Source organism: Notolepis coatsorum (genome assembly GCF_963971535.1).
Source record: "Notolepis coatsorum genome assembly, chromosome: 1".
In the NCBI taxonomy this organism is placed as follows: domain Eukaryota; kingdom Metazoa; phylum Chordata; class Actinopteri; order Aulopiformes; family Paralepididae; genus Notolepis; species Notolepis coatsorum.
In genome coordinates, this window is record NC_140165.1 from 181,371,250 (window position 1) to 181,398,407 (window position 27,158).

General features: G+C 44.3%; 1 protein-coding gene across 1 annotated transcript in view; it reads left to right on the top strand.

The window, feature by feature from the left end:
• Positions 1 to 27,158, top strand: part of rilp (Rab interacting lysosomal protein) — a 144,973-nt gene that overhangs the window by 51,942 nt on the left and 65,873 nt on the right. Inside the window, exon 3 of the mRNA XM_084328394.1 lies at positions 16,297 to 16,418. Coding sequence (XP_084184520.1) covers positions 16,297 to 16,418 — 122 coding nt within the window. The remainder of the gene's footprint in view (positions 1 to 16,296; positions 16,419 to 27,158) is intronic.

Consider the following 27,158-nt stretch of genomic DNA (forward strand, 5'->3'; position numbering starts at 1 on the left):
TTCACTGAGAGCGCGATTGATCACGGAGGTCTAACCAACAAATTGAACGTATACAGCATTTCCCGTTGTGAACAATTTATTTGGAAACATGACACACAGAATAATAGTATTTAGCGTTTTATTTTAAACAATATTTAATCGTATGATTATAGATATTTCTAGAGAATAAATAAATCCAATGAAGTTGTCAATTTCACAGACAACTCCGCTGAGGAGGAGGGAGCGTGTAGACTATCTTCGGTGCCAAGGATGTTGACTGACCCAGTCCTGCTACAGAACCAGCACATTGACAAATAAATGACAAGCTGACCCGACATTAAGCACTGTAATGACTGAAATTAAATCAATTTCAGCAGGCCAACTCTGCGCTCTACAATGCCTATTGTGCGCTCGTGAGTCCGTGGTTTTGGTCAGAGTCATTATGGCTTCAGTGGATAACCCTGATCTGCATTTAAGTGATGTTTTAATTACAGATACCCCAGTAATAACATTACAATTGAATTAAATACAATTAGGCCTGAATGAGTCGTGTTCCTCCCAGCCACCGGCAACGACGTTATCAGCCAAAATGCGCATCGCAGATTATCTGTACATTGACCGAGTGGAATCCCGTTCACATAACTGGATTTGTTTATTGATGGAGCTTTGAAAGCTACATGGGTACAGTCTATTGCTCCGATGATGTTGGGTAAACTGGCGTAAAATCCTCTCTTGGCCTCCTGTTATTGATATATGGATTTTGTATGTAGTTGGGGATTGGGGAAATTACGACATCCAACACTGCGTTTTGCTCCACGCTCCAATTTGGGTCCCAAATTGCGGTACAAATCAAGGAGAATGTGTCTCGGGTAGCGGACTCTACTTAATATTATTATGTTCTCTCTCTGCAAATAGACTGCCCTATATCTCTGAAAACATCTGAGCGCACACCGCGAGAAGTATTCCTATAATAACGCTATGAACCAGGCTGAATTCATTCGGAAATACCTATTCCAAATGCTATTTATAGGGTTTGACAATAATTACACTACTGTCGCTATTTTACAATTAACTATAACAGAACAGAAAACGTTAGGTTATGGCTATAACCAAGTTCTGTTAGTAATGGTGATGCTCGGCGTCACTACTGCACTGTACCTTGCTCGTGCACGCGCACTGAATAAAAAATTCTACAATGTACCTTTACATCCCAACATTCGTCTGACCACACCCCTATCAGCTTACCTTCATAAGCAGGTGTGTGGCCACCTACTCGCCTCCTTCCCAAGCTTTCACCACAAGGTGAGATCAAGGGCAGCAGCGGCGTCTGACGCCGAGCGTCACCATTACTCACAGAACTTGGTTATAGCCATAACCTAACGTTCTGTATCGTATGGCTCCGCTCGGCGTCACTACTGCACAAGGGAGGCCGAGCGAGAGCCATCGCCCGACAAATGTACCCCGCTGAGGCCCCCCACAACCATCAGATCGGGGAGGACCGAACCCCCCCTAATGGAGGTTCCCGGGAGGGCGACGGACCCGACCGTGCGAAGAGGCACTCAAGCAACTCAACGCACAGGGTGAGCAGACCGTGGCTTGACCCCACGACTACACACACGCACAACCCGCATGCCACCCGGGAACGAACGGAAGGAACAACCTCGTTACTGCCCCCAGAAATCACGGGGTCAAGAGCAAACCCAACCCGTGGCAAGGCCGTAGCAGCGGAGCGCGAAGGAAGACCCAGACCCACCGAAGGGACTGGATCCCCTGGAAAACGGGGGCCCGGAGAGGTCAATGATGCCAGGCATCAAGACCCCACCAGGCGGTCACTTAGTGACACCGCCCCCCACATCGCCAGCGTATTCGGATCAGGCCCCTCCAAGAGCGGGCCCTTTCCCCCCAATAGCACACCGCCTGGCACACTGACCCTGCAGAACAGGCAGTCAGCATGGCCGTAAGCACACAAAAAAGGTTAACCAACGGAAGCAGGCAGCGCACCGGGGAAACCAGGCAACAGGCTGTAACCTGAGCCTGGAGCACTGCGGACGAGACAGGCGCCAAAGGAGTTAGCTGAGAACAGCCCCCCCGGCGGAAGGGGCGTATGCTGGCGTTGTTGCATGACCAAGCCTCCATTAAAAAAAAACCACCCAGAGGGGTTGAGGCAGAGAAGGCTGACATGATTGGCAGACGTCATGAACGTGCAGGGGCACACTCAACCGGGTAACCCGGGAGTTGACACTGCTCCAACACACCAGGGAATCAACCACCCTGTCGTTACCCTATGCGGTGGTTGTTCCTATAACCCCCAAGAAAAAACTCCAAAACACACCTGCGGGCATAACTGGCTATACCGCAGTACAAGTGTTTCAGTTTTCAAAAAAGGGTTATTCCAGGCCTACGGGTCGACGAAACATTACTTCGGACCGGGCCCGGCGGCATGGGAAGCACAGGGTTACCAGAGGAGGTCCAAGACCACCCCAACAGCCCCCTCTTCGCCACGCGTGAGAGAGGAGCGAAAAGAATGGAGAACCAGCCCCAAGCACACCGCACTTGGTATTCCCAGGCGGTCTCCCAACCAAGTACTAACCAGGACCAAACCTGCGTAGCGGCCGAGATCGGACGAGATCGGGTGTGTACAGGTTGGCATGGCCGTAAGCCATTACGACAGTGCAGAGTACAATATGTACCCAACAAGGGTCTCCATAGCGCCTAACCCTGCGACACCCGGACCGACGTGGCATTTTTCCCCCCGAAAAAAGCACAAGTCCCTCAGGGTACCAGAACAGCAGATCTGCATCCCCGGCGGACAACGTGTTTAACTGACCTGGACCAGCGTGACCAGAACCAGTCCCGTGCCCTAACCACGCCGATATGTCTACTCCAGGAGAAGGGGCAGATATGCGTGTTGATCTTAAAACATGAAAAGAAGGCGCCACCCAGACGGTCGGTGCGAACCACGCCTGGTGGCCCACCCCAAGGGCGTGAGACCCCTCTACATATGTTCAGATCCATTCCGTCATCATCCCCCAGATATGAACGAGAATCCGTCGATAACCAATACAGGTCATCGGAAGAGGAAAAAACCTCCATCCCAGTTGCTTTATAAAAGCGCTGTTTTAACCACAAGCAACCAAGGCGTGCTAGTCACCCGCCTGATCTTCAACAGAACACCCCGAGCTAGCACTTAACGTGCGTCGGGACACAACCACATCAATGAACAGGCTATTTAGACCTTTCAGTGAATCCCCAAGGCGCCCAGGGGAACGACAAGAGGGGTGTGGTGCTTCCTAAACTCCAACTCTTTTTTAATAAAAAAGAAGGAAGCACCAACAGTATGAATCCCAGTCTACACAGCCGAGGGTAAAAACTGTTTATATTTTTACATCCAGTCACCCCTTCCACAGAGGATTTAGACCGAAATTCCCCAGAAAGCCTTCCCACGTGAGTCGTAGAATGAAAAAGCCATGGCAACTGCGAGTCACGTGACCAACTGACTCAAGTTACACATAAAATCGAGCGTAGCGGACCCGTAAGTCCTACGCTCTAACCCGACACTTTGACACAACAGATCTTATGTAAAGATCTAACTCACGGAAGCCGTCGTCATAGCAACGTATCGTATGCTATGACGGGGGGAAACCCCACACACAACTCCTGTTTGTAATAGGAGCATAGTCAGGACAACCCTTTCCCCCCCCCCCCCAGCCAAGGCGTTTAACGGCTTGGCCCTGACTGGCCCAACAGGAGATGAGAAAACCCATTTGACCAATCAAGTGGGAAGGAGGGGTTTATTCGGCACCCCCTCACAAAACCCTTCCCCCTGCACACAATAACAACTGTAGTATATGAAACCTTTGGTAGAATGCCAATGAATAGCGCAAGCTAATACAATGCATGCTACCCACAGGTTGTGAACAGGGTTTACAACAAAACCAAGTCGTGTGTGTGTGTGTGAATCCTACACCCGCATTCCATGTTGTACATAGAAAAACACTGATAGAGAGTATAACGGCTAGGCCGTGGAACGTGTGTATACGAGCATTACTGCAACTAACACAACAGTGTTGTAGTTCAACATTACTTTGTGTGTAAGCAACAGACCATACAACCAGCTTCTACCTGCATGTGGAGCGTCAGGCCGAGATAGAAACCCTTCTATAACCGAGTGAATGCTGCAGACCTTGCTTTAATCTCATAACACGAACGTAACTCATCCATCAATGTATACCAATGCAGATTCACACTTTGCAACCTCATCATATGTTTTGGTGAAGAAACACACAGTTTGTTTAACCAAAAAATACAGTCCCCCTTTTTAAGGGGACTTTTTATTTAATCAACAAATAATATGAGAGGGCTGGGGAGGGGTAAACAGAGGGGACCGCATGGGGAAAAAAGTCACTGCCTAGCGGCGTCTGCTGCCTCGAGCCGCTCGGGCTTTGCCACCCGAGAAGCCCCGGAGGGACGGTAGGCAATCGGTTGCTGGTCTCGTCGATCCCTATCGTCTCCTCCGGTCGTAGATGGGCCGGCTGCAGCAGCAGCACGTCTCTCCTCCTGGCCTTCGTCGATGGGCCAGCAGTGGCGATGGAGGCATTGGCAGCCACGGCGGAGGAAGCTCGATGACGTGGAAGCCTTCTGACTCCACCGGCGATGACGGGAGGTGGAAAATGGGGTTGGAGCACGGATCTCTCCTCTGCCATCTCTCTGCATGTTGAGGTCATCAATTGCAGGGCCTTCCCGAACAGTCCAGCATCGGAGAGGGTGGCCGTCAGAAGAGGAGCCCTCTTCTTCTCCGGCACACAGGCCTGCTCCAGCCAAAGGTGGCGCTGGATCAGAGTTGCCAGGGCGTGCACTTTCCCAGAGGCTATGGCCTGCACCTGAGTCAGATGCAGGACAGCTCCTGCCACCTGGGTGAGCTGATCATGTTGTACCTCCGACCGCTCCGTGCCGCCCGTCATTATCCCGGATACAAATCTTGCCAGCTGTGCGATATTAGACGCAGCAGCCAGCGATTGTGTACCCGCGATGAACGACTGGTCACTCCAATACGCCAACCGCCTAGCCGATTTTCCTTGGAGAACCGGCTTGCATAACGGCTCCCACACCACATCCGGACAGAGGAGAGCGGCCATCGGCCTATCAAGCCGTGGCACACCCTCTCTCATACCTTCAACCAAACCCACCACCCGCGTAACTGGTACGTAGGCGGGAGTGAGGCCCATGATGTGGGACACCACCTGGCCCCGACGAACATAGGCCCCCATTGAGGGGAAAAATGGGTAGACAACGTCCACCCCTCTCACCGGGCGACGCTGCCAGAGATGACCTATTAGATCATCGGGGACAGGAGCAGGCAGTGGCTGTGGCCTCGGCACGCCGTTTGCAGCGGCCGCCACCGCCATAAGCTCGGGGAACAAAGCCCGCAGTTCCCCCTGCAGACTTTCCTCGACCGAACCCGCATCCCTCACATGCAGCAGGCTTCGACTGGTTAAGGAGCCACAGTCTGATGTGGCTGATAGTAGGGCATCCTGCCGATGAGGCCGAGGGGTTTCTCCGACATCGTCGAACAAGGCGCCCCAAGGAGACATATCACCCCCCTCCAGTGTTACCTGGACGGGTGGGATATTCGTCTCTACTGGGCCTTCAAACAAGAACCCGTCCGCCTCTACCATGCAATCCTCTGTTTCCATTGGGCAGCTAGAGACCGACGCATCCTCGCTGGTCTCCAGCAATTCCCCAAACCCAGGCCGTTCACGTCTGCAGGACACCATCTTGCGACGGGACCGAGCAGACGCAAAAAGTTTGCGTCTCAAATCCTCCGGAACCAACGGAACCGGCCGTTCAACAACGGACGATTCCCCGGAACCAGAGGAACCAGAGCCAGGACCAGGCCATCGCAGAGGCGACGGCACCGGTGCACTGGCTCCTCGGAGAGGCAAACTACCCATCGGATGCCTACCGGGCGTGGCTGCCGACCACGAACGCGGCAACAGCCCCGCACCAGAACGCACGACGGAGGCGGGAATGGAGAACCGCTGGTGAAGAGTGGTTCTACGACTCTCCGAAGTAGACATTATGACTTAGATTTTTCTTTTGAATATTTATGAGAGAAGAAAAAAATAAGCACAATGTAAACTCGTCTCAACTTTCTTCAACTAGCAACCTCGTCAAGTGGGGATCTACCGAACGCACTTCCTTGTGGTGAAAGCGAAGAAGGAGGCGAGTAGGTGGCCACACACCTACTTATGAAGGTAAGCTGATAGGGGTTTGGTCAGACGAATGTTGGGATGTAAAGGTACATTGTGGAATTTTTTATTCAGTGCGCGTGCACAAGCGAGGTACAGTGCAGTAGTGACGCCGAGCGGAGCCATACGATACAGAACTGTGTTTGTTCATAAATTAGATAGTTTTATTGAAAAGAATAACCTGCTGAGTGAGAGTCAGTATGGATTCAGGGCAAATCGATCAACAGCCTTAGCCTTAACACATTAACTGCCACGCTTATATCCATCAATGTATGATCACTGCCACCAGTCTAAGTGTTGTGAAGGGCCAGATTAAAGCTGAGAATCTACATTTATTGTTTTATATACATTGTATATTATTTATATATACATGGTATATCCCTTTAAGCCTGCGTTTGAATCATAGTAATATTCGCTTTCCTTATTGGATAACGCCATCGGCGCCAGACCACAAGCCCCCAAAGTCAGGTTCAAAGGCGAGTCCGGGCATGTCGTAACATGCCCGGAGACAGCGTATTGATTCGAGACGAGAACTGAGGTTCGGCACTAGATAGCCACTTAAGTATATATACTGCGGCAGGTGCGAACAGCAGCAGTTCGGTAACAGTGAAGTGAGCAGCAGTGCGTCTAACAGAGCGTTGAGAACCATGTGCGAAGTGAATAGTAAAAGTGTTAGATTTAATGCAGTAACGTCAAGTTCGACTTAGCTTAATGTGAAGTAAATAGTCGTTAATTTATTGTGTATCGTGCCAACAACAGTTCGTTCGTGTGTAGCATTACCCAGCAGTTCGTTCGTTTAGCTAGTGGACCTTGGCCAGTGCGCGTGGACTAAATACATTGGTACCAGCACACGAGGAGGCCTAGTCGGAGAACCTACTGGACATGTGCACAGGAGAACCGACGGCGGCGATTGCAGAACCAGTATTGGTTGGATTATATTGATTGTGGAACGTATTACCCGGAGAAGAGCATCGTTAATCTCCACTGTCGTTTGTATTTAACACCGTGAGGATCTACATTCGGGCTGGCCTCATGGACCGAGGCTAGCTGGCTATCATCGTTGCTATCGTGCAATTGGATTACAGTTATTGCTTTTGATGCTGAGCTTTGGATTACAAGGACTGGCTTCTGTACGTGAATCCCCTTCTTCTTCAATTGATCAGACTGAGTATCCGAACATTCCTCTCTCCTCCAGACCTTACAACTCTGGGAGGAACCCATTGTCTCCAAGCGGTACCAGCGTTGCCCTCTATAATTGCCATTCTACGCCAGGCGGCGTTAGCCTAGTACCCCATCGTAGGAATTATTCTATTCCCATTGACTTATGCTACTGACTGACTTTATGCCTATTCTTCGCCATACAAGCGCGACCCTAATTCTCATATCTGTAACCAATTACTGCATAATAATAAATACCCTCAAATGATATTTCTTTGTCAGTGCTGTGTTATTATGAGTGTCTACCATATATTAGATGTACTGTCTGGCCAGTAATTAAAGTACATACCTAGCAGTGGTTTAATCTATCACAATCTTTAATACAGTCAGGGTTTTGTAACCCCTCAGTTACACTAAGCCTATGGAGATGTTCACCTTCTTTGCAGGGCTATAACTTTTTAAATTGTATTGCTAAATTGACATTACTATGGCCCATTCAACATTGATTATCTATCGTTCAGGATGTAGGAACGTTATACTTTTTCATTCATATATTCATACGAAAATACCATCTAGAATGTAAGTATGTTTTTATCGTTTTCTGGAGTAATTCCTAGAACGCTAGTTATAGGCCTAAACGCATAATATAGATTATCGATTGCAGTTTATTCGCGATACACGCTATATTAAAAAATCCAACTGAATACGATCCTAAACGGTATGACTCATCATGCGCGGATGAAAGGGGTGGGGTCGTTTATAATTCTGTGATCGTCAGTAAATGCTTTATGTAGTATGGGTGATATATTGATCAGAGCGGTTTTGCATTGAAAATAATAAACCATCAAGCTGAAAGTAACGTTACTGTCCTCTTACCGTTCGCCGATGAGACTGGAGTAAAAAGATCCCACTTATTTGACGTCGATCGACTAGATCCATTTCCGGTTTGTATGGCGCAATAAACGCCCAAATCATATCGATTATTGAGTTATGGCAGCGATCCATCTACACAGATGTGTGTCTAGAGTCCCGCAACAATATGTTACTGCCGGACGAAATTCCCAGATGCACTGAGATCACCAGAGATCCATTTCCGGTAGTAACTCGCCCGATCATCCACCAGGCGGCGGTATTGAAGCGTTGCACGGTTGTGCCGAGTCCCACTGTCTCAGCCGAGGCTGGGTGGCGGAATTATGAATACCATGGCGAAAAAATTAAATATGATCTCAATAACGTTGTACGCCGTGGATTGGCGGAATTCGCATGATCAGCAAACCCGTCGTAAGCCGTTTATGGCGGTGGATGTGTTAATGAATATATATGAAGAAATAACCACAGCAGTAGATGAGAGGAATTACACAATAGGGGTGTTTATTGACTTAAAAAAAGCATTTGATACGATAGTCAGCGTTTCCCAAACTCTGGGTCGCGACCCAAAATGGGTCGTGGACCCGTTTTTATTGGGTCGCCAATAATTTTATTTTTTAATTTTTATTAATAAAAAAGCTGTAGATGTGTTGATTCAGTTTGGCACCACATACTTATGTGAATCTGGGTTTTCTACTCTAGCATACATGAAAAACAAATACAGAAACAGACTAAATGCTCAGCATGACCTCAGAATAGCACTTTCAAAAACCAAGCCTAGAATAGATCTGCTGGTTGAAAACTTCAACCAGCCACATACCTCTCATTAGATTTCATTGTGCCATAGATGAAATATTATACCCCTTCTAGCATGATGTCAGGTCAGTAGAATTTTTAAATAAGTCAGTACAAATTAATCCGAATGTTGCTTAAGGTTGAGGGACGGAGGGAGGGGGTAAGAAATGGAGAGTTGAAAAAAGTGAGAAATAGAAAGGAGAGTAGAACATGTTTGTTAATTTAAAAGTGTTACAAAATTGTATATGTTATGAGGTGGTGAGCAACTTAACATTACACTCTGATTATTGCTGTGATGTACTTTTATAATTAAATAAATACATTTCATATACATTTGAAATGCATGGTTTGTTGTGTTCTTTATCAGTAGTTTATAAATGTATGTTATGGCAATACATTTTTTGTATCCACTTTTTCTCCTTATTTTTAAATTTTTCTCCCATCCCAATTTTGTATTGCCAATTCTCCCCTTCAATTCTCCCCTCCCCTGTCTTGAACGTTGCTAGACTATGCCTCCCACTGGTCGGCTGTAGTGAGGATAGAAGCCTTGCATCACGTGTCCCCTCTGGTACACGAGGAGGCAGCCTGTAGTATCTTTTCACCAGACAGCGCGGACTCTCAGTGGCGAGGAGTAACGCGTGGGAGGCTCATGCTGCCCCCGATACTTCCTGTCTCTGCTGTACAGGCGTCACCCAACCGACCTGTAGGAGTCGCTGTCCACAACGTCCAATCCCCACCCATCGACTTTCCACCCGCTACCTCTGCCAATTGAGATAGTATGACGACTGGCCCAAGCCGCAGGCAACGCTGACTCGGGGAGTCGAGACCGGTGTTTCTTGCATTGGTGACGAGCGCAATCTCCGCTACGCCACCCAGCCGCCCATGTTATGGCAATTCATGATGTATTTTTGTAAGTTTGGGTCCCGGGGAAACACCAAATTTTTCTTTTGGGTCTCGAGCTGAAAAAGTTTGGGAACACCTGCTGTAACTGAGGGGTACAATTCCCTGACTGTATTGATAAGTATGGTATCATTAAACCACTACCGCTTTATGTACTTTAACTACTGGCCATACAGTACACAATATATGAATATGATGAACACTTAAGTTCCCACAATGAAATCGGTTCCAGTCAAAGGTATTAATCAAGTATTTAATGGAGCAAAAGGTACATATGATACTTATATTACATTTGATTGCACTTGTAAGGCAAATGAGTATTCGTAGGAAAATCAATACTGAATGTCCATTCTCTGGTTACGCAGGAGGCAAGTATACAACCTGGCTCTTAGGGAATTATATCTATGGTACACTTAATGATATAGCGGGATATACTGGAAGGGGTCCTCCCGGTTGTAAGCCGGCAGGGGGGGTAGGAGAGCTGTCGGTAGTAGAACGTCTGGTCAACGATATCTAGGGAGACTTCGAGTACAGAAGACAGTGCGATAGACTCTTGATCCGCAGACGAATACAGCTTGGTTCTCTTGTAGGCTGTAGCTCCACAGTGAAGAAAGCTAGGCGGCCTCAGGCTCTCTGAGCGCCGACTCGACCTTGACTCCTCTCGGGGGTAAATCCAACACTCACAGGCGTCGGCGATTATCCGCTCCACAAATCACAGTACCAAAGCAAATATATATTCCAGCCGCACAGGGCTATGCAGACGTCGGGTAGGTAATCCAGTGTACATGTCCATTCGGTCCTCGCCTAGATCTCCTCGGATGAAAGCGCCATGTGGTCGGCCCAGCCTGGATAAGAATCTAGCTAACACGAGGAAGCGTTGGAGATGCTGGTCACTTTAGAACTCTAACCGCACGATGCACCATACACAATAGACTATTATTAACTTAATAGAAATACGTCGCACTCGACGGTACAGTGCCAAACTCTGACAATTCAGTTATTAATTCGCACGCGGTCTCAATGCTATTCTGGGGCCAAACAGGCCATACTTCACCACACGTCGTATCGTGGGTGAGGCTTCACTTAGTGGGTAACAAACTAGGTTAACTAACTTCTGTATCCACCTGCGCTATATTTATATGCACGGTGAAGAAATAGTGCCACTCTCATTTCTGTCGCCGTATCCCTGGGCAGGGCCGGGGCTAGTACAGACATGTCTTGTCGGTAACTTTGAACTTGGCTCCGGGGGCTGGTCCCCTGGCGCCTGGTCCGTTGTCCAATAGGAGAATGAGATATTATGGGCTATAGTAGGCTAAAGGGATATTCCGTGTATATGTACAAGGAATATACAAGGGATATCAAACGATATACAAATACTATTCAATATATATCAATAAATAAATATATATACTCGGTTTAATCTGATCCTTCGTAACACCTGCGATAGATCATCACATTTAAATTTCTAAATTACAAACATACGGTGTGAGAGGGGTGGCGATGAACTGGTTAAGTAGCTACCGTATCTTGAAAATAGACAACAATATGTACAACTCTCTGGTTACACATCTGAATGTATGAATATTGAATGTGGTGTCCCTCAAGGTTCGGTCCTGGGGCCCAAACTTTTTATTTTATATATTAATGATATATGTGAAGTGTCAAACATATTGCAATTTGTTTTATTTGCTGACGATACAAATTTCTTCAGTTCAGGAAAATACCTTAAAAAATGTGCAGATGACATTGTAAATGAAATGTGTAAACTTAAGATATGGTTTGATAACAATAAGTTATCCCTAAATTTGGAAAAAACTAAATGTATGATATTTACTAATCGAAAGAAGGAGGACAATGTGGCATTATGTATTGACGGAGTTAATATTGAAAGAGTATGAGTTAAAATGTTTGGGTGTTATGTTGGATGAGAAATTGACATGGAAGCCACATATAATGTACATAAAAAAGAAGGTAGCCAAGAGTGTTTTTGTTTTGAACAAGGCAAAGAATGTGCTTGATTATAATTATATGCGAATATTATATTGTTCACTCATCCTACCATATTTGACTTACTGTGTGAAAGTGTGGGGTAACACATATGAAAGCAACATAAAGCCATTATTTATATTACAGAAGAGAGCAGTAAGAATAGTTCACAATGTAGATTCAAGAGAACATACTGTACCAACGAATTATTTATTAAATCCAGACTATTGAAACTTAAAGGAAAACTCCAACATTTTGGGAAATTAGCTTATTTAACACCTTCCCTGAGTTAGACAAGAAGATACATACCTTTTTTGTCTCTCTGCATGCATTAGGCTTAGGGAATGCCCGCACCGTTAGCGTAGCTTAGCTTCATCACTGGAAGTGGATCAGACCTTTACCCTGAAGTTCCCTACAGTCCCCTACAGTCACGAAATACACTCCAAATACAACTCCAAAACGTTCCTGTAAACATGTTGTGACCTGTGTATTTACCATGTGGAGAAATAAAAAATAATTGAATTCGACATTTACGTTTTCTAAGCAAATATACTCGGAACAATTTTTTGCCGAACCACTCCTCTCTGGGCTCAGTGATTTCACGTCACCAGTGCTACTTTCTAACGTGACGCCAGTGTTTGTTTACATTTTCATTTCATTCAAAGGATCCGAACCGATTGAAGTTTATGGATACCATGACTGTGGTAAGTTTTCATTTATGTTTTTAGATGGAAGGCTGTATTCCATCTGTCTAACGTTAGCGAATATTGTGAGATTGATGAATAGGACAGTCACAACGTTGCTGGACTATCGACCTAGTTAGCCCCTTTCATGACTGCGATGCACGGCTACAGGGTTTGGGCGAGAGAATCCACACTCGTGGTATTATTATAACTCATTTATTGTGTAACGCTAACTTACCACAGTCATGGTATCCATAAACTTCAATCGGTTCGGATCCTTTGAATGAAATGAAAATGTAAACAAACACTGGCGTCACGTTAGAAAGTGACTGTTGGACTGTGGTAATTCCATGTACGAATAAATAAATGATGATGATGATCGATGATGATTTATAGGGTTTGACAATGTCGCTATTTTACAATTAACTATAACAGAACACGTCAGTGTTGAAACTAATGCATGAAACTGATGAAAGCATATTCCGTCCGTCTGCAGTCTTCATATTCTACCGCTGGGCGCAATGTACTAGGGATGGGGGGGGGGAAATCGAAATTATAAATATTTATGAAATTCTTTTTTTTTGTTTTTTTTACATATCTTTTCACATGTATGTGTAAGATTATAACTGTTTGTTGGTTTCCTTAAACATACGTGAATGAACAAAAATAAGTTAATTTTTAAATTTTTCTTTTTGGTACGTTTTTTTCCATTTTCGAGTAATACACGATCAATCGAGTATAGCATGCGATCAATCAATCTGGATTTTTCTTTAAAATGCCCATCCCTACAATGTACGCACGGTCTGAGCTGTGCGTAGATATACGCACAATCTCAAGCACACGTTCAAATTGATAAGTCCCACACTTTGCTTAGAAATGATCGTACGCGGGCGCTCCAGTAGCACACCACATAGCGCGCTGAGTCGCGAAGCGGTCGTCCCGGGTTCGTTTCCCAGACCCGGTGACCATATGCCGCATGTCTTCCCTTCTTCTCCTCCCGTTTCTCCCTCTCTCCTCTGTCGGTCCTGCGTGGCCAAGTAAAAGCTCTCGGTCCTGCATGACCAGAAAAAGCTAATAAAGATAATAAAATTATCGTATGCACGGTTTACGCACATATCTGTGCGTACGCACCATTTATAAATGAGGGCCCAGGATTGTATTTAAGGTGTCCCTCCTCAACCGGCCATTTTTTCACGGAAGTTCCCCCCCCTACCATAACTCATTCAGCGCCATAGCCTGTCCCCATCTCTGCTCTCTAGGGCCAGCTTTCCATTGCCTATTTTCACGACATTTCACGATCTTTGCGGATCTATTGTATATTGTATATTATAGCTATGGAGAAAATAATCCGGCTCATTTGACAGACACTATTTGTAGTCCAATATGTAAAAAATAGTACATTTCTTCACGTCATATAGTCCTTACCTTTGCTAGGAGGTATTCCAAAATGAATATTCCAATTGTCTGATCGCGATTTCCAGTATTGATGTCCATCGGGTCCCTGACATGAAATGGGACAAACTATGCATTAAGTGTGCTGGACGCGTTCGAAGTTGCTCGAATGAAGCGTTTCACTTGCCCGGGTCCAAATTCTCAAGGTTTCAAAGGGTAGGCGATACTGCCACCAAGCAGGATTCGGCTGGCATTGCAATCTCGAGGTCTCAAAATGAGTCCCAGTGATACACCGAGGTCCGTGAGACTGTATAGAACAGGGGTCAGCAACCTTTTTGACATGAAGTGCCTGTTTGAAATATAGTTGTAACTAGTGTGCCTCAACAATATTCCATGCATCGTAAAAAACATTTCTCATAATCAGGTATTTTTAATGATAATTTTTACATTATTACATCATTATTCTTATTGTTATTATTAACACTTTGATCGCCATGGTTAAATTCATAATTTACCATCCCTAGCCAGCTCTATTTGTCTATGGAGAAGTTCCCCTTCTTTGCAGGGCTATAACTTTTTAAATTGTATTGCTAAATTGACATTATTATGGCCCATTCAATGTCCTATATCTATTGTTCAGGGTGTAGCAACGTTATACTTTTTCATTCACATATTCATACTAAAATACGGTCTAAAGTATAAGTATGTTTTTATCGTTTTCTGCAGCTTTCTCCAGAACTTGATTTATAGCCCTAAATGCATTATATTGATGATCAAATACAGTTTGATAGCGATCAGTGCCAGATAAAAAATTTCAACTGCACGTAGTTCTAGAAGTTACTACGTATGATCTGATGTTGACCGGATGGGCGGGGGGTCGTTTATAATTCCGTGGGCAACGTTATATCATTCATCTAGTGTGGGTGATATGATCATTAGAGCAGTTAGTATAGAGGACTTTAGAAAATAACGCTGAAACTCACCGTAGCTTCCTCGCGCCGTTAGCAGATGAGCGTGGAACAGAATTTTTTCTATTATGGGATGGAGAAATACCCGATCCATTTCCAGGTTGTATAATAGTATATACGTCCAAATCATGTTGTTTATCGAGTTATTGGCAACGGATCGCTATGTATTGTGTCGAGCTTGAGTCCCGGGACCTATAGCGAGTGATCGGACCGAATTGAAATGAGCACCAGCTTCTACATCCTGTTTCTCCCCTGGGCGATCCCCCGATCGGCCACCAGATGGCGCTCTTGAACCGTTAGAGAGTTGAGTGGAGCTCAGCAGTATATCTCAGGTCCCCGGGGGAGAAATATGATTTCGATTTTTGAAATATTGATATCAAAGACGTGTTACGGCGCCTTCGGCAGAATGAGCATGGCGGGGAAAGACGAGTTTCGGCGTCTCCGGCGATTAAAGTGTTAACAATATTATTATGATGGTTGTATCAACCCTAAATCTGAGTTGGGGCGGGGGTGCAATGCAGACAAACAGTTTTGCTTTACTGAGCTCCGTTATCTGGGGGCTGTAGTTGGTCACTTTAAGATGCACACCGGAGCATCTTTTAATCCAGCTGTTTGCTGTTCTCTGATATTTTCTGACATTTCGTTGATGCGTCGCTCGACACTTCAAGCTGACATGGGGATATCTTTTATCCTTGATTTGATTGTCTCTTTGTTTGGCAAGCCTTCAAACAAAACATCTGAGCTACAGAGAAAAGCCTCCTTGATATACTCGACTTAAAAAAAAGAACCTGTGGGAGGATTTCAACAAGATAAATGCGACAACAGTGCAAAATATTTCACTATAATATTTCAAAGCAAAAAAAAAAAAAAAAAAATGTTTTATTTATTTTTTTAATGCTGCCCCCTGTGCCAATGAAATTGCCCCCGCGTGCCTATGCAGGCATGCATGCCTAGGGTTGCCTACCCCTGGTATAGAATATTAAAATCGGAAAATTTTTAAAAGGGATCTAAAAACGTAATATTACGTGATTGGCGCTCAACCGCTGGCGGGCAATCACGTAATAATATATGGTTGGCGCTCAATGAGTTAAGGAACTCCTCACCTCCTCATCAACAAAAGGCTGGGAATCGTGCAGCGAGTGGTTGCCATGATAACTAAGGAGTCTGTGGCAGAGACCACTGGATGGCTCATGCACAGAAGCTGCTCTAAATGGAAAAAGGGCATTTTTCTATCACAAAATTATCATTTTTGACCAAATTAACTCTACTTATGTTCCCGAAATGCATGTGTGTGTGTGTGTGTGTGCGTGCGTGCATCAGACCAGGTGCAGCGGCAGGAGAGAGAGGTGATGCTGAAGCTGAAGGAGGTGGTGGACAAGCAGAGAGATGAGCTGAGAGCCAAGGTCCAGCAGATCACCACCATGTCTAAAGAAGTAGAGGCAGTAAGAACATAATGTATAAACTCAGGTGTATTATTGATACTCTCATTGATACTATGTTTGTTTCTGACTGAGAGAGAGAGAGAGAGAGAGAGAGAGAGAGAGAGAGAGAGAGAGAGAGAGAGAGAGAGAGAGAGAGAGAGAGAGAGAGAGAGAGAGAGAGAGAGAGAGAGAGAGAGAGAGAGAGAGAGAGAGAGAGCGAGAGAGGGAGGGGGGGGGGGGGTGAGAGAGATGAGGAAGGGGCAAGAAAGTAGAGAGCTGGGAGAGTGCAGTGACCGTGTGTGTGTGTGTGTGAGAGAGAGAGGGGGGCGGGGTTGTGAGTCCTCAGCCCTTGTGTGGGTGAATGTAACACGTTCCTAACGTTTTCTTTCCCCTATTATTCCATGCACACTTTATTCATTGTTTTAAATTATTATTTTCTTTTAAGTTATTTTGTGCATCACTCTGTTTTGAATTTGATGCAAATTTGCAATGCATGGGTCATCCTTTTGTGTTAAATGGCTGCATAACCATATCTGAACCAGCTATTTTGGACAAATGTATAATTACTTAATTACTCAGATATTCAAACACAATTATGCAATTATTGTGAAATTATTGAAAATAATTATTATTTAATGCCTTCTGTGGCATTTGTATTTCTTATTTGTTAAATATATGCTTTATTGATTAATTATACATTTGAACGAATGCAGGTTATAGCTATAATAAAACGACAAATGTCTGTCCCATTGTACCAATCAATGGAATATATTGCATGTTGGCTATAACCTGCATTCTTTAACACTTTCTTCGCCAGGCTTATGTACATCATTATACCCCTCTCTGCCAGCTCTATTTGTCTATGGAGAAGTTCCCCTTCTTTGCAGGGCTATAACTTTTTAAATTGTATTGCTAAATTGACATTACTATTGTAAGATCCTGATCAAACTGGCCAGTATCTCGTCTTCGTCTGTTTGGCCCTCCATCCAATTCCTCTGCGTTGTGTACTTTTAATGGTCCTGACGTCTCCGATACTGGTAGATAAGATCCTTATCTCCCCTGTTAGTGCAATCCATAAACCATACTAATTCTCCACCTCCGTAAGAATTCGACACTTCGACACCGTGAGATACCTTATGAGGAAAAGCGTTGTTTTATTGCTATAAACAGAACCTCATAATCAGATGTTGTCAGATGTTATCAAATTGTATCGTCCTTGAAGAGTCTATTCTAATGATCTTTCGGTGTGTTCGTCTATCGTCCTTTTGTGATTCAGTCCAATAGTGTTCAGGCCTGTTCGTTAGCCTAACCCTCCTCGCGTTAGCCGAAGCTACTGTAATGATGATGTGGCATTCTCCCTTCCCCCCCCCTCCGTGGTGGAGGAGGAAGAGTCTCTCCTGGTTCCTTCCCTCCTAGTCTCAGTCAGATTTTAGTCTGCCTTACACCCGGAAACACCGTTCGACTCATAGATGTTCGTCGTCGCAACGACGGCCCCGCCTTCTGGTTGTCATGCGACGTGTTGTCATGACAACTGCTAACCTTTCACACATTAAACGTTTCATTCACTGTTGCATTAAAATAAACCCCTCTCCCTCACTCTGGGCCTACAGTACACTCTTATCAGTTTGTTCCTGCAAGGAATGCAAAACATTGGGCTGGCTGCTAAACATTCTGCAGTGCTGGCTACTGCCTCTTCTTCTATCACCGTTTTCTAAAGCGAACCATGCACATTTCGTTACCACCGTTTTAGCTGTGGTCATCTCTCCCCAATCTATACATCACATACATTGAAAAAGCACCCCAAATCCTTCATTCCCCCCTTTGATTCTTAATCAACCTTCAGAATCATAAATCATTATTTGGTTTTTTAATTAATTATGCCAAAAATAGCCTGTAGTTGAAGCAAACCAACCCCATCTCTCGTGCACAAGAAACGAAGGCGGCCCACGGTCAACCCAGTGATCTTGCTGCCTGATGTCTGTTTGCGCCCCCCTTCGTGCACAAAGGGAACCGAAACCGACCACCAAAACCAACAACATCCAACGACTCATCACAATTGGAGCTCCTCTGTCTGCTCCCAATAATTCTATCCTGTTGTTTCACTGTTTTCCCTCTTATCAACCTTCTATATATATATCCTTCTATACATATATCTTCTATATGAATCCTCCATTTATATCTCATACTCCTATCAATGAACACTGGACTTCTCGCTGTTGTCTCGTCTCTCGATCTCCTGATTGACTCTGAAAGGAAGTCCCTGTTTTGTCCATGATTCACCGCCCGTGCTCTGTTGTTTCAAAACGCTCTCTAAACAGCGTCTCCGCAGGGAAACCCCCTCCGATGTCCGCCTCGTTCTCCCCTGGGCAACACCGCCTGCGACCGCTGGACTCCGCCTCGTCGGCCGTCTCCGCCCTGTCGGTCATCTTGGTTGAGGCTCATCTCCACCGCCGTCGGCCCTCTCCAGACTCTGAAAGCAGAAACACCACGCCGGCAGTTTTTCTGTACACTCGACCCTGTGTTTTCTATTAGTCTACCGTGGCTTTGGGCCTGCAGCTCGTTCTCTATATATTTTTTCCTCTGCAAGCCCCTGCCATGGCCACGCCCTTTCAGACTGTTGGACGGTGTGAGTGTCCTACAGCCCATGGCGCTATTTGTTCTCTATTAGTCCCCCACCTTCTCAACACCCATATCTAATCCTACAGGGCTGTTATCTGTTTTGTTGTCTTCCGGCATGACACCAGCAGCTAAACGATACCCACTCGGCGCTCTACGTTTGTCCCACGGGTGACCCCCAGCGCGCGCCAGTTCTTTCTGGTGACGTGTCCCCTCAAGACTCTGCCTATTTATTAGGTGTGAGAAGGCCCCACTGGAGATCGAACTCCCTCTTATTTCATAATTAAACTTATTTAATAAACCGCATCTCATCTCTCTCTGCAATTCTTATTTAACCCATTCAATAATAAACTATTCAATTAACCTGTATATCAATATTATTATTATGATAACATACAACCGAGCATCGCTCTAACATACAACAGAGCAGGTTGGTTCCCTGCCCCTAACTCACATACGTACTCGTACTATCATCTAACATACAACAGAGCTGTCCGTCGCTCTATACCCTACGGGGCTGTCTACCGTCGCCCTGGAGCTGTCACGTCGCTCTATACCCTACGGGGCTGTCTACCGTCGCCCTGGAGCTGTCCCGTCGCTCTATACCCTACGGGGCTGTCTACCGTCGCCCTGGAGCTGTCCCGTCGCTCTATACCCTACGGGGCTGTCTACCGTCGCCCTGGAGCTGTCCCGTCGCTCTATACCCTACGGGGATGTCTACCGTCGCCCTGGAGCTGTCACGTCGCTCTATATACCCTACAGGGCTGTCTACCGTCGCCCTGGAGCTGTCCCGTCGCTCAATACCACACTTTGAGTTCCTTTACAAAGTTCTCACATACACCACCGTGTATACACACAAGCAGTTGGTAATTTTGAAAAAATTAAACTCCTTAATTAACTTAAACTCTAAATATTCCCCTATGGGTAATGGAAACTCCCCAGCACTACCCCCCCCCCCCCTCCGCAATTAAACTCCTTAATTGAATTAAACTCAAAATATTCCCCTATGGGTAATGGAAACTCCCCAGCACTACCCCCCCCCCCCCCCCTCCGCCACTAGGTGGCGACCTACTCCTCCTCCATTTGCTTGTATTATCCCACTGCCCCCCTAGATGGCGGCCAAAACTCAGTCTAGAGGATTGTAGGTGACGTGTCACTTCCTGATTCTAAACCCCTCGTGGCTCTGCGGCCATTTTGATTCGGTGCAAATGGCTACTCTCTCAACAAACGAACGCTGCCCTTCCTTCCAAGGCCTAAAAACACAGCTGTTTTTCGTCTCTTTCCTATCCATTATCAGGGGACGCTTTCTCAGACTAATACTCTTGCCTGATCGGACATAATACACACTGGTACAATCTCCTTTCGACTTTCCTTCTGTTATGAAAACAGTCCCGCCATCAACAATTTTTCGATCTGATTCAGCACCCCCCCCTCTCCTCATCTCTCTCATTATGGCTCCTTCTGCCCTATTTTGCTTTCTTTCGTCATCTATGACTGTTTTGGTTCCCTTTCAGATAACACCTTCGATTTTCAAAACAAAACTGTGCCGCTCTGCTGTTATTCAAACACACTATTACAGCTGGCATTCTCTCTGTGTCAAACTAAATATGTTTACGTTTACGTATGCACTATCTGTTCGTTTTTATTTGGCTTAAAAGATCAAAACAACCGTGTGCACAGTGAACTCACATTTTTGATCGGAGCGCTGTTTCCCCTACAGCGCTGGTTCGCCTCCTGACCACTCGACTCGCCGCTCTCTCCCAGGGCTGGCCGGCCTTGCTTCGATCATGATTCTCCCACACATTGATGACTGTTGTCCACTGTCGCCCCATTATTGAAAAAGTCTTTATCCGTTGTTCTTATCTCTTGCAAATCCGGCTGTCATCAACAACCAACTGTTCCCGTTGTTTTAATCTCTTGCAAATCCGGCTGTCATCGGCACCAACTGTAAGATCCTGATCAAACTGGCCAGTATCACGTCTTCGTCTGTTTGGCCCTCCATCCAATTCCTCTGCGTTGTGTACTTTTAATGGTCCTGACGTCTCCGATACTGGTAGATAAGATCCTTATCTCCCCTGTTAGTGCAATCCATAAACCATACTAATTCTCCACCTCCGTAAGAATTCGACACTTCGACACCGTGAGATACCTTATGAGGAAAAGCGTTGTTTTATTGCTATAAACAGAACCTCATAATCAGATGTTGTCAGATGTTATCAAATTGTATCGTCCTTGAAGAGTCTATTCTAATGATCTTTCGGTGTGTTCGTCTATCATCCTTTTGTGATTCAGTCCAATAGTGTTCAGGCCTGTTCGTTAGCCTAACCCTCCTCGCGTTAGCCGAAGCTACTGTAATGATGATGTGGCATTCTCCCTTCCCCCCCCCTCCGTGGTGGAGGAGGAAGAGTCTCTCCTGGTTCCTTCCCTCCTAGTCTCAGTCAGATTTTAGTCTGCCTTACACCCGGAAACACCGTTCGACTCATAGATGTTCGTCGTCGCAACGACGGCCCCGCCTTCTGGTTGTCATGCGACGTGTTGTCATGACAACTGCTAACCTTTCACACATTAAACGTTTCATTCACTGTTGCATTAAAATAAACCCCTCTCCCTCGCTCTGGGCCTACAGTACACTCTTATCAGTTTGTTCCTGCAAGGAATGCAAAACATTGGGCTGGCTGCTAAACATTCTGCAGTGCTGGCTACTGCCTCTTCTTCTATCACCGTTTTCTAAAGCGAACCATGCACATTTCGTTACCACCGTTTTAGCTGTGGTCATCTCTCCCCAATCTATACATCACATACATTGAAAAAGCCCCCCAAATCCTTCACTATGGCCCATTCAACGTCAATTATCTATCATTTAGGACGTAGGAACGTTATACTTTTTCATTCACATATTCATACTAAAATACGGTCTAAAGTATAAGTATGTTTTTATCGTTTTCTGCAGCTTTCTCCAGAACGTGATTTATAGCCCTAAATGCATTATATTGATGATCAAATACAGTTTGATAGCGATCTGCGCGAGATAAAAAAATTCAAATGGACGTGCTTCTAGAAGTTACTACTTATCATCTGATGTTGACCGGATGGGGGGGGTGGGTCGTTTATAATTCCGTGGCCAACGTTAGATGATTCATCTAGTGTGGGTGATATGATCATTAGAGCAGTTAGTATCGAACACGTTAAAAAAATACGCTGAAACTTACCGTAGCTTCCTCGTAGCGTTGGGCGATGAGCGTGGAGCAGAAATATTCCTATTATGGGATGTTGAAATATGCGATCCATCTCCAGGTTGTATAATAGTATATACGTCCAAATCATGTTGTTTATCGAGTTATTGGTAACGGATTGCTATCCATTGTGTCTAGCTCGAGTCCCGGGACTATTAGCGAGTGATCCGACCGAATTGGAATGAGCACCAGCTTCCGTTTCCGGTTTCCGGTTTGGGCGATCCGCCGATCGGCCACCAGATGGCGCTCTTGAACCGTTGGAGAGTTGAGAGGGGATCAACAGTAGATCTCAAGTCTCCGGTGGAGAAATATGATTGCGATCACAGATTTTTGAAATATTGATCTCAATGACGTGTTACGGCGTCATTGGCAGAATGAGCATGGCGGGGAATGACGAGTTTAGGCGTCCTTGGCAGAGAAAGTGTTGTTAATTATTATTTTCAATCATTTCACAATAATTGCATAATTGTGTTTGAATATCTGAGTAATTAAGTAATTATACATTTGTCCAAAATAGCTGGTTCAGATATGGTTAATCCAGCTGCCCTGTGATCAGATGAATCCATATTATTTATTTTTCTGACATCAAATGCATAATTGTTTATCGTACAAATATTGTCATATTTATTTAAATTATGATTAATTAATTCCAAGGAGGCCTGTAGAGTTGACATGAAGGAATCACTATGATTCCTCCCAAATAAAGCAGAATCCAAGCTTAGGGACAGTTGGGGAATCTCAAAATCTAAGATGTCTTAAATGGCCCTAAGAGCAATTTTTTGTCTTAAGTCCGTTGGAGAATGAGACCCAATGTTAGTGTACTCTCATCTTAAAGTGAATGTTAGTGTAATCTCGTTTTAAAGGGAATGCTAGTGTACTCCCGTCTTAAAGGGAATGTTAGTGTACTCTCGTCTTAACACTTTGAGTGCCACGAGGTGGCGCCAGAGTTAGTGCTTCAATGCCACCATCGGCGCCAATGTTACGCTTAATATCGCCTAATCTATGTTTTAAATTATGGCTATGTGTCTAATCTGCCCGTCGCTTATCAAAGAATCCTTTTCCAGTCAGTGCTGTCAAGGCAGATTGGTTTTTTATCGCTTCATTTCCGTTTGAGAGCATTTTGAAAAGCACCCGTTTTGAGGTAAAAAAAACAGTTCATTCTAGACCATTCTATGATAATCGTCTTTTACTGGAATATTCCAGAACGTTGATATTTGTCGGCCTATTTATGAATCGTTTTCAAATAAACGCTAGATGATCAATATTATACGTGCACGCAAGCACATTCGAGCCGCGCATGGATAATCGCCGTGTTCATTTCCTCTTGGACTTTTACAGTGAAACCGAAAGAGCCCATTTCACAAAACAGCTTATATCTTCATCAAAATGTGTCTGATTATCCTAACACTGATAACATAGATTCCTTACCTGACATCAGATGGTATCCAACTGGTATATTCCAATTCCTGATCACCATTCGAAAAAATCGATAAGTGTATGGATCCAACGTGTGTACAGTGCAGTACATGATTCCGCGGCGCTCAGAGGCTCCAGAATGAACTGTGATAACCCCGGCTGCATCAGTGGACTGGAAAATGTGGAGTACTGGATTTTTTTCCCCATCCATTTTCATTGAGTCCATTCCAAAATCCCTTATGTCATCTGGGAGACGATAGGGGGCGCTTTTTTCCACATCTGATCGCCGGCGGCGCTTGGGTATACTAGGGTAGGCTCGCGTGATGCAATATGATTTCAGATAGCTAAAAAAAAAAAAAATCCGAGAAATCTCGTGAGTGGCTTTCAACATAACTATCGGAAACCCGAGATATCTCGTGAGTGGCAGTGAAAGTGTTAAAGGGAATGCTAGTGTACTCTTGTTTTAAAGGGAATGCTAGTGTACTCTCATCTTAAAGGGAATGTTAGTGTACTCTCGGTTTAAAGTGAATGCTAGTGTACTCTCGCCCAGTGGCGTCGCGTGGGTAAAATAACAGAGGATGCCATCTTTTTTGACTTTTTTTTCTTCAAAAATGTATAAAATTATTTATATTTTTTTATATTTAAGCCAAATAATATTGTGACAAAATAAAAATGCACACTAAATAAAAATACACATTTCAAGTGTAAACAATAGATACAGCTAGCTACTATAGTCCATGGGCCAGACCAGATATCGGTACCACTCAAGGTGACGAAACTTACATATCATTTTTTCAAAGATCTATGTCTGTAGATGATATTTTGGTATGATAGCCCTTCTGGAGTGGTAGCTTTATCATAATTATCAAGTCATGAAGTATACCCACCCCCTCAGGAAATTGCATTTCAGATGCTGGTGCATATCCTGCTTTAGACTCACGTAGAGGACATCTGTCAATGTTTCACCATATTGTCTTTGGTGTCATTTTAAAGGGGACTATGTCATCTTTCATTCAAGCTAAGATGTGAATATTTCTGACCAATAAGGATTCAGGAAATGTATAATATGCCTATACTATTTTTTGTCAGGGGTGATTGTGAGCCTTAACACTTTGAGTGCCAGCCACGAGAAACTCGTTATTTCATGCCATGCGTTGAGTGCCAATGACGAGAAGTCTCGTTATTGAATTGTTATTGCTTTTATTAGCGATGTCCATTCATTTTTCATCAATCTAGCCTCACGTTACCATTGGGACTGTCTATGAGCTCGAACAGGAAAAATACCGCCCCCTATCGTCTCCCGGATGGTAATGCACCCATTGGATTGGACTCAATGAAAATGTATGAGGGAAAAAAAATCCGGATTCCACATTTTACTTCTCAGGCATGTAACCCGAGCCGATCGGATTCATTGTGGACACTCAGAACAGCGTGGAATATGTGTTTAGAGTACCTAACGTTGGATAAATAAACGCGATCGATATTTGGACCCGTCGGCGGAGAACAAAAGGATTTATAATTTCTCCCAAATGCTCAAAAAGTACCTCTTTTCAGAAATCGGTAAAAATAGAAAACATTTAATTTTCGAGTGCTTTGAGATGTTATATATATTATGTCTCCTTACTTGCTAAACTTAATACGACTTGTAAATATGTTTAATTCTTGCTAGATGGTATGATTGTAATTATCTCCGTTTGCCAGAGAACTACATCGTGTCAAGAAACGCACATACACGCACGCGCGCACACACACAAGAGCGGCGTGTGCGCTGTGAAAAGGTGTTAGACCCCGCAGAGGTATCAGAGCCTACCCCCCATCCAAACTCTAAACAAAAGATTGGCTTTTCATAATATGTATGAATTATCTCTTGCAATAATATCCACGGGACTCGACTTTTTGCAGTGTTTGTGTGTGTCACAAACACACATGCCAACTATCTCTAGCGTGTGGACATTCACGGACATTCTCTCACAGCTGATAGAGAGAAAAAAAAGCAATAGCTTACATACTTTTCTGGACAGATCATCTGAGCTCCTCTCCAGTTGAACTGCTACTGTGTTTAAATCCAAATAATCCTCTGCCATTGTTGTAACATGTCATCTGTACTCTAGTATTCAGTCTCGTGAAGTTAAATCCTCTCTAGAAGTGAAACTGAAACTTACCAAGCCTATAAGTTGTTAAAGGGGCACTAGGCAATTAATTTACTTAGTGAATGCCTGAACACAGAATGACACCAGTATCACTGACTACCACGGCAAGCCTATAGAAAATTATTCTATTTAATAATAATAATTATAATAATTATTATAAATGTCTCTCTCTGTCTATATCTCTCTCTCTCTTTCATTCATTCTTTCTTTCTCTCTTTCATTCTTCTCTCTCTCTCTCTCTCTCTCTCTCTCTCTCTCTCTCTCTCTCTCTCTCTCTCTCTCTCTCTCTATCTCTATCTATTATATTATAAATTATATTACTATACTATTATATATCTATATATATATATATCTAAATATCTAAACCTCGATCTATCTAGTGTGTGTACATGGCATCAAATCAAAGTGTGTGTCGCTGTAAGCCTGCCTGGGCCCAGTCATTGGAATAACGAAAGGAACAACAGACTATAAACTGGGCCTTTGTTCCAGGTGTGAATTGGTCTAGTGCAGGGGTTCCCAAACGTTTTCAGCTCGAGACCCAAAAGAGAAATTTGGTGTTTCCCCGGGACCCAAACGTACAAAAATACATCATGAATTGCCATAACATACATTTATAAACTACTGATAAAGAACACAACAAACCATGAATTTTAAATGTCTTGAAATGTATTTATTTAATTATAAAAGTACATCACAGCAATAATCAGAGTGTAATGTTAAGTTTCTCACCACCTCATAACATATGTACATACAATTTTGTAACACTTTTAAATTAACAAACATGTTCTACTCTCCTTTCTATTTCTCACCCCTTTTTCAACTCTCCATTTCTTACCCCCTCCCTCCGTCCCTCAACCTTAAACCTTAACATTGAGCAACATTCTGATTAATTTGTACTGACTTATTTAAAAATTCTACTGACCTGACATCATGCTAGAAGGGGTATAATATTTCATCTATGGCACAATGAAATCTAATGAGAGGTATGTGGCTGGTTGAAGTTTTCAACCAGCAGATCTATTCTGGGCTTGATTTTTGAAAGTGCTATTCTGAGGTCATGCTGAGCATTTAGTCTGTTTCTGTATTTGTTTTTCAGGTATGCTAGAGTAGAAAACCCAGATTCACATAAGTATGTGGTGCCAAACTGAATCAACACATCTATAGCATAAAATAAAAAATAAAATAAAATTATAAAAAAATTTATATTTGTTTTTAATTGGCGACCCAATAAAAACGGGTCCGCGACCCAAAATGGAGTTTGGGAAACGCTGGTCTAGTGACATTGACATTGACATCACATTGCATTCTGGGAGGGAGTGTAGTTCTCTTATCAAATAGCTGGAATT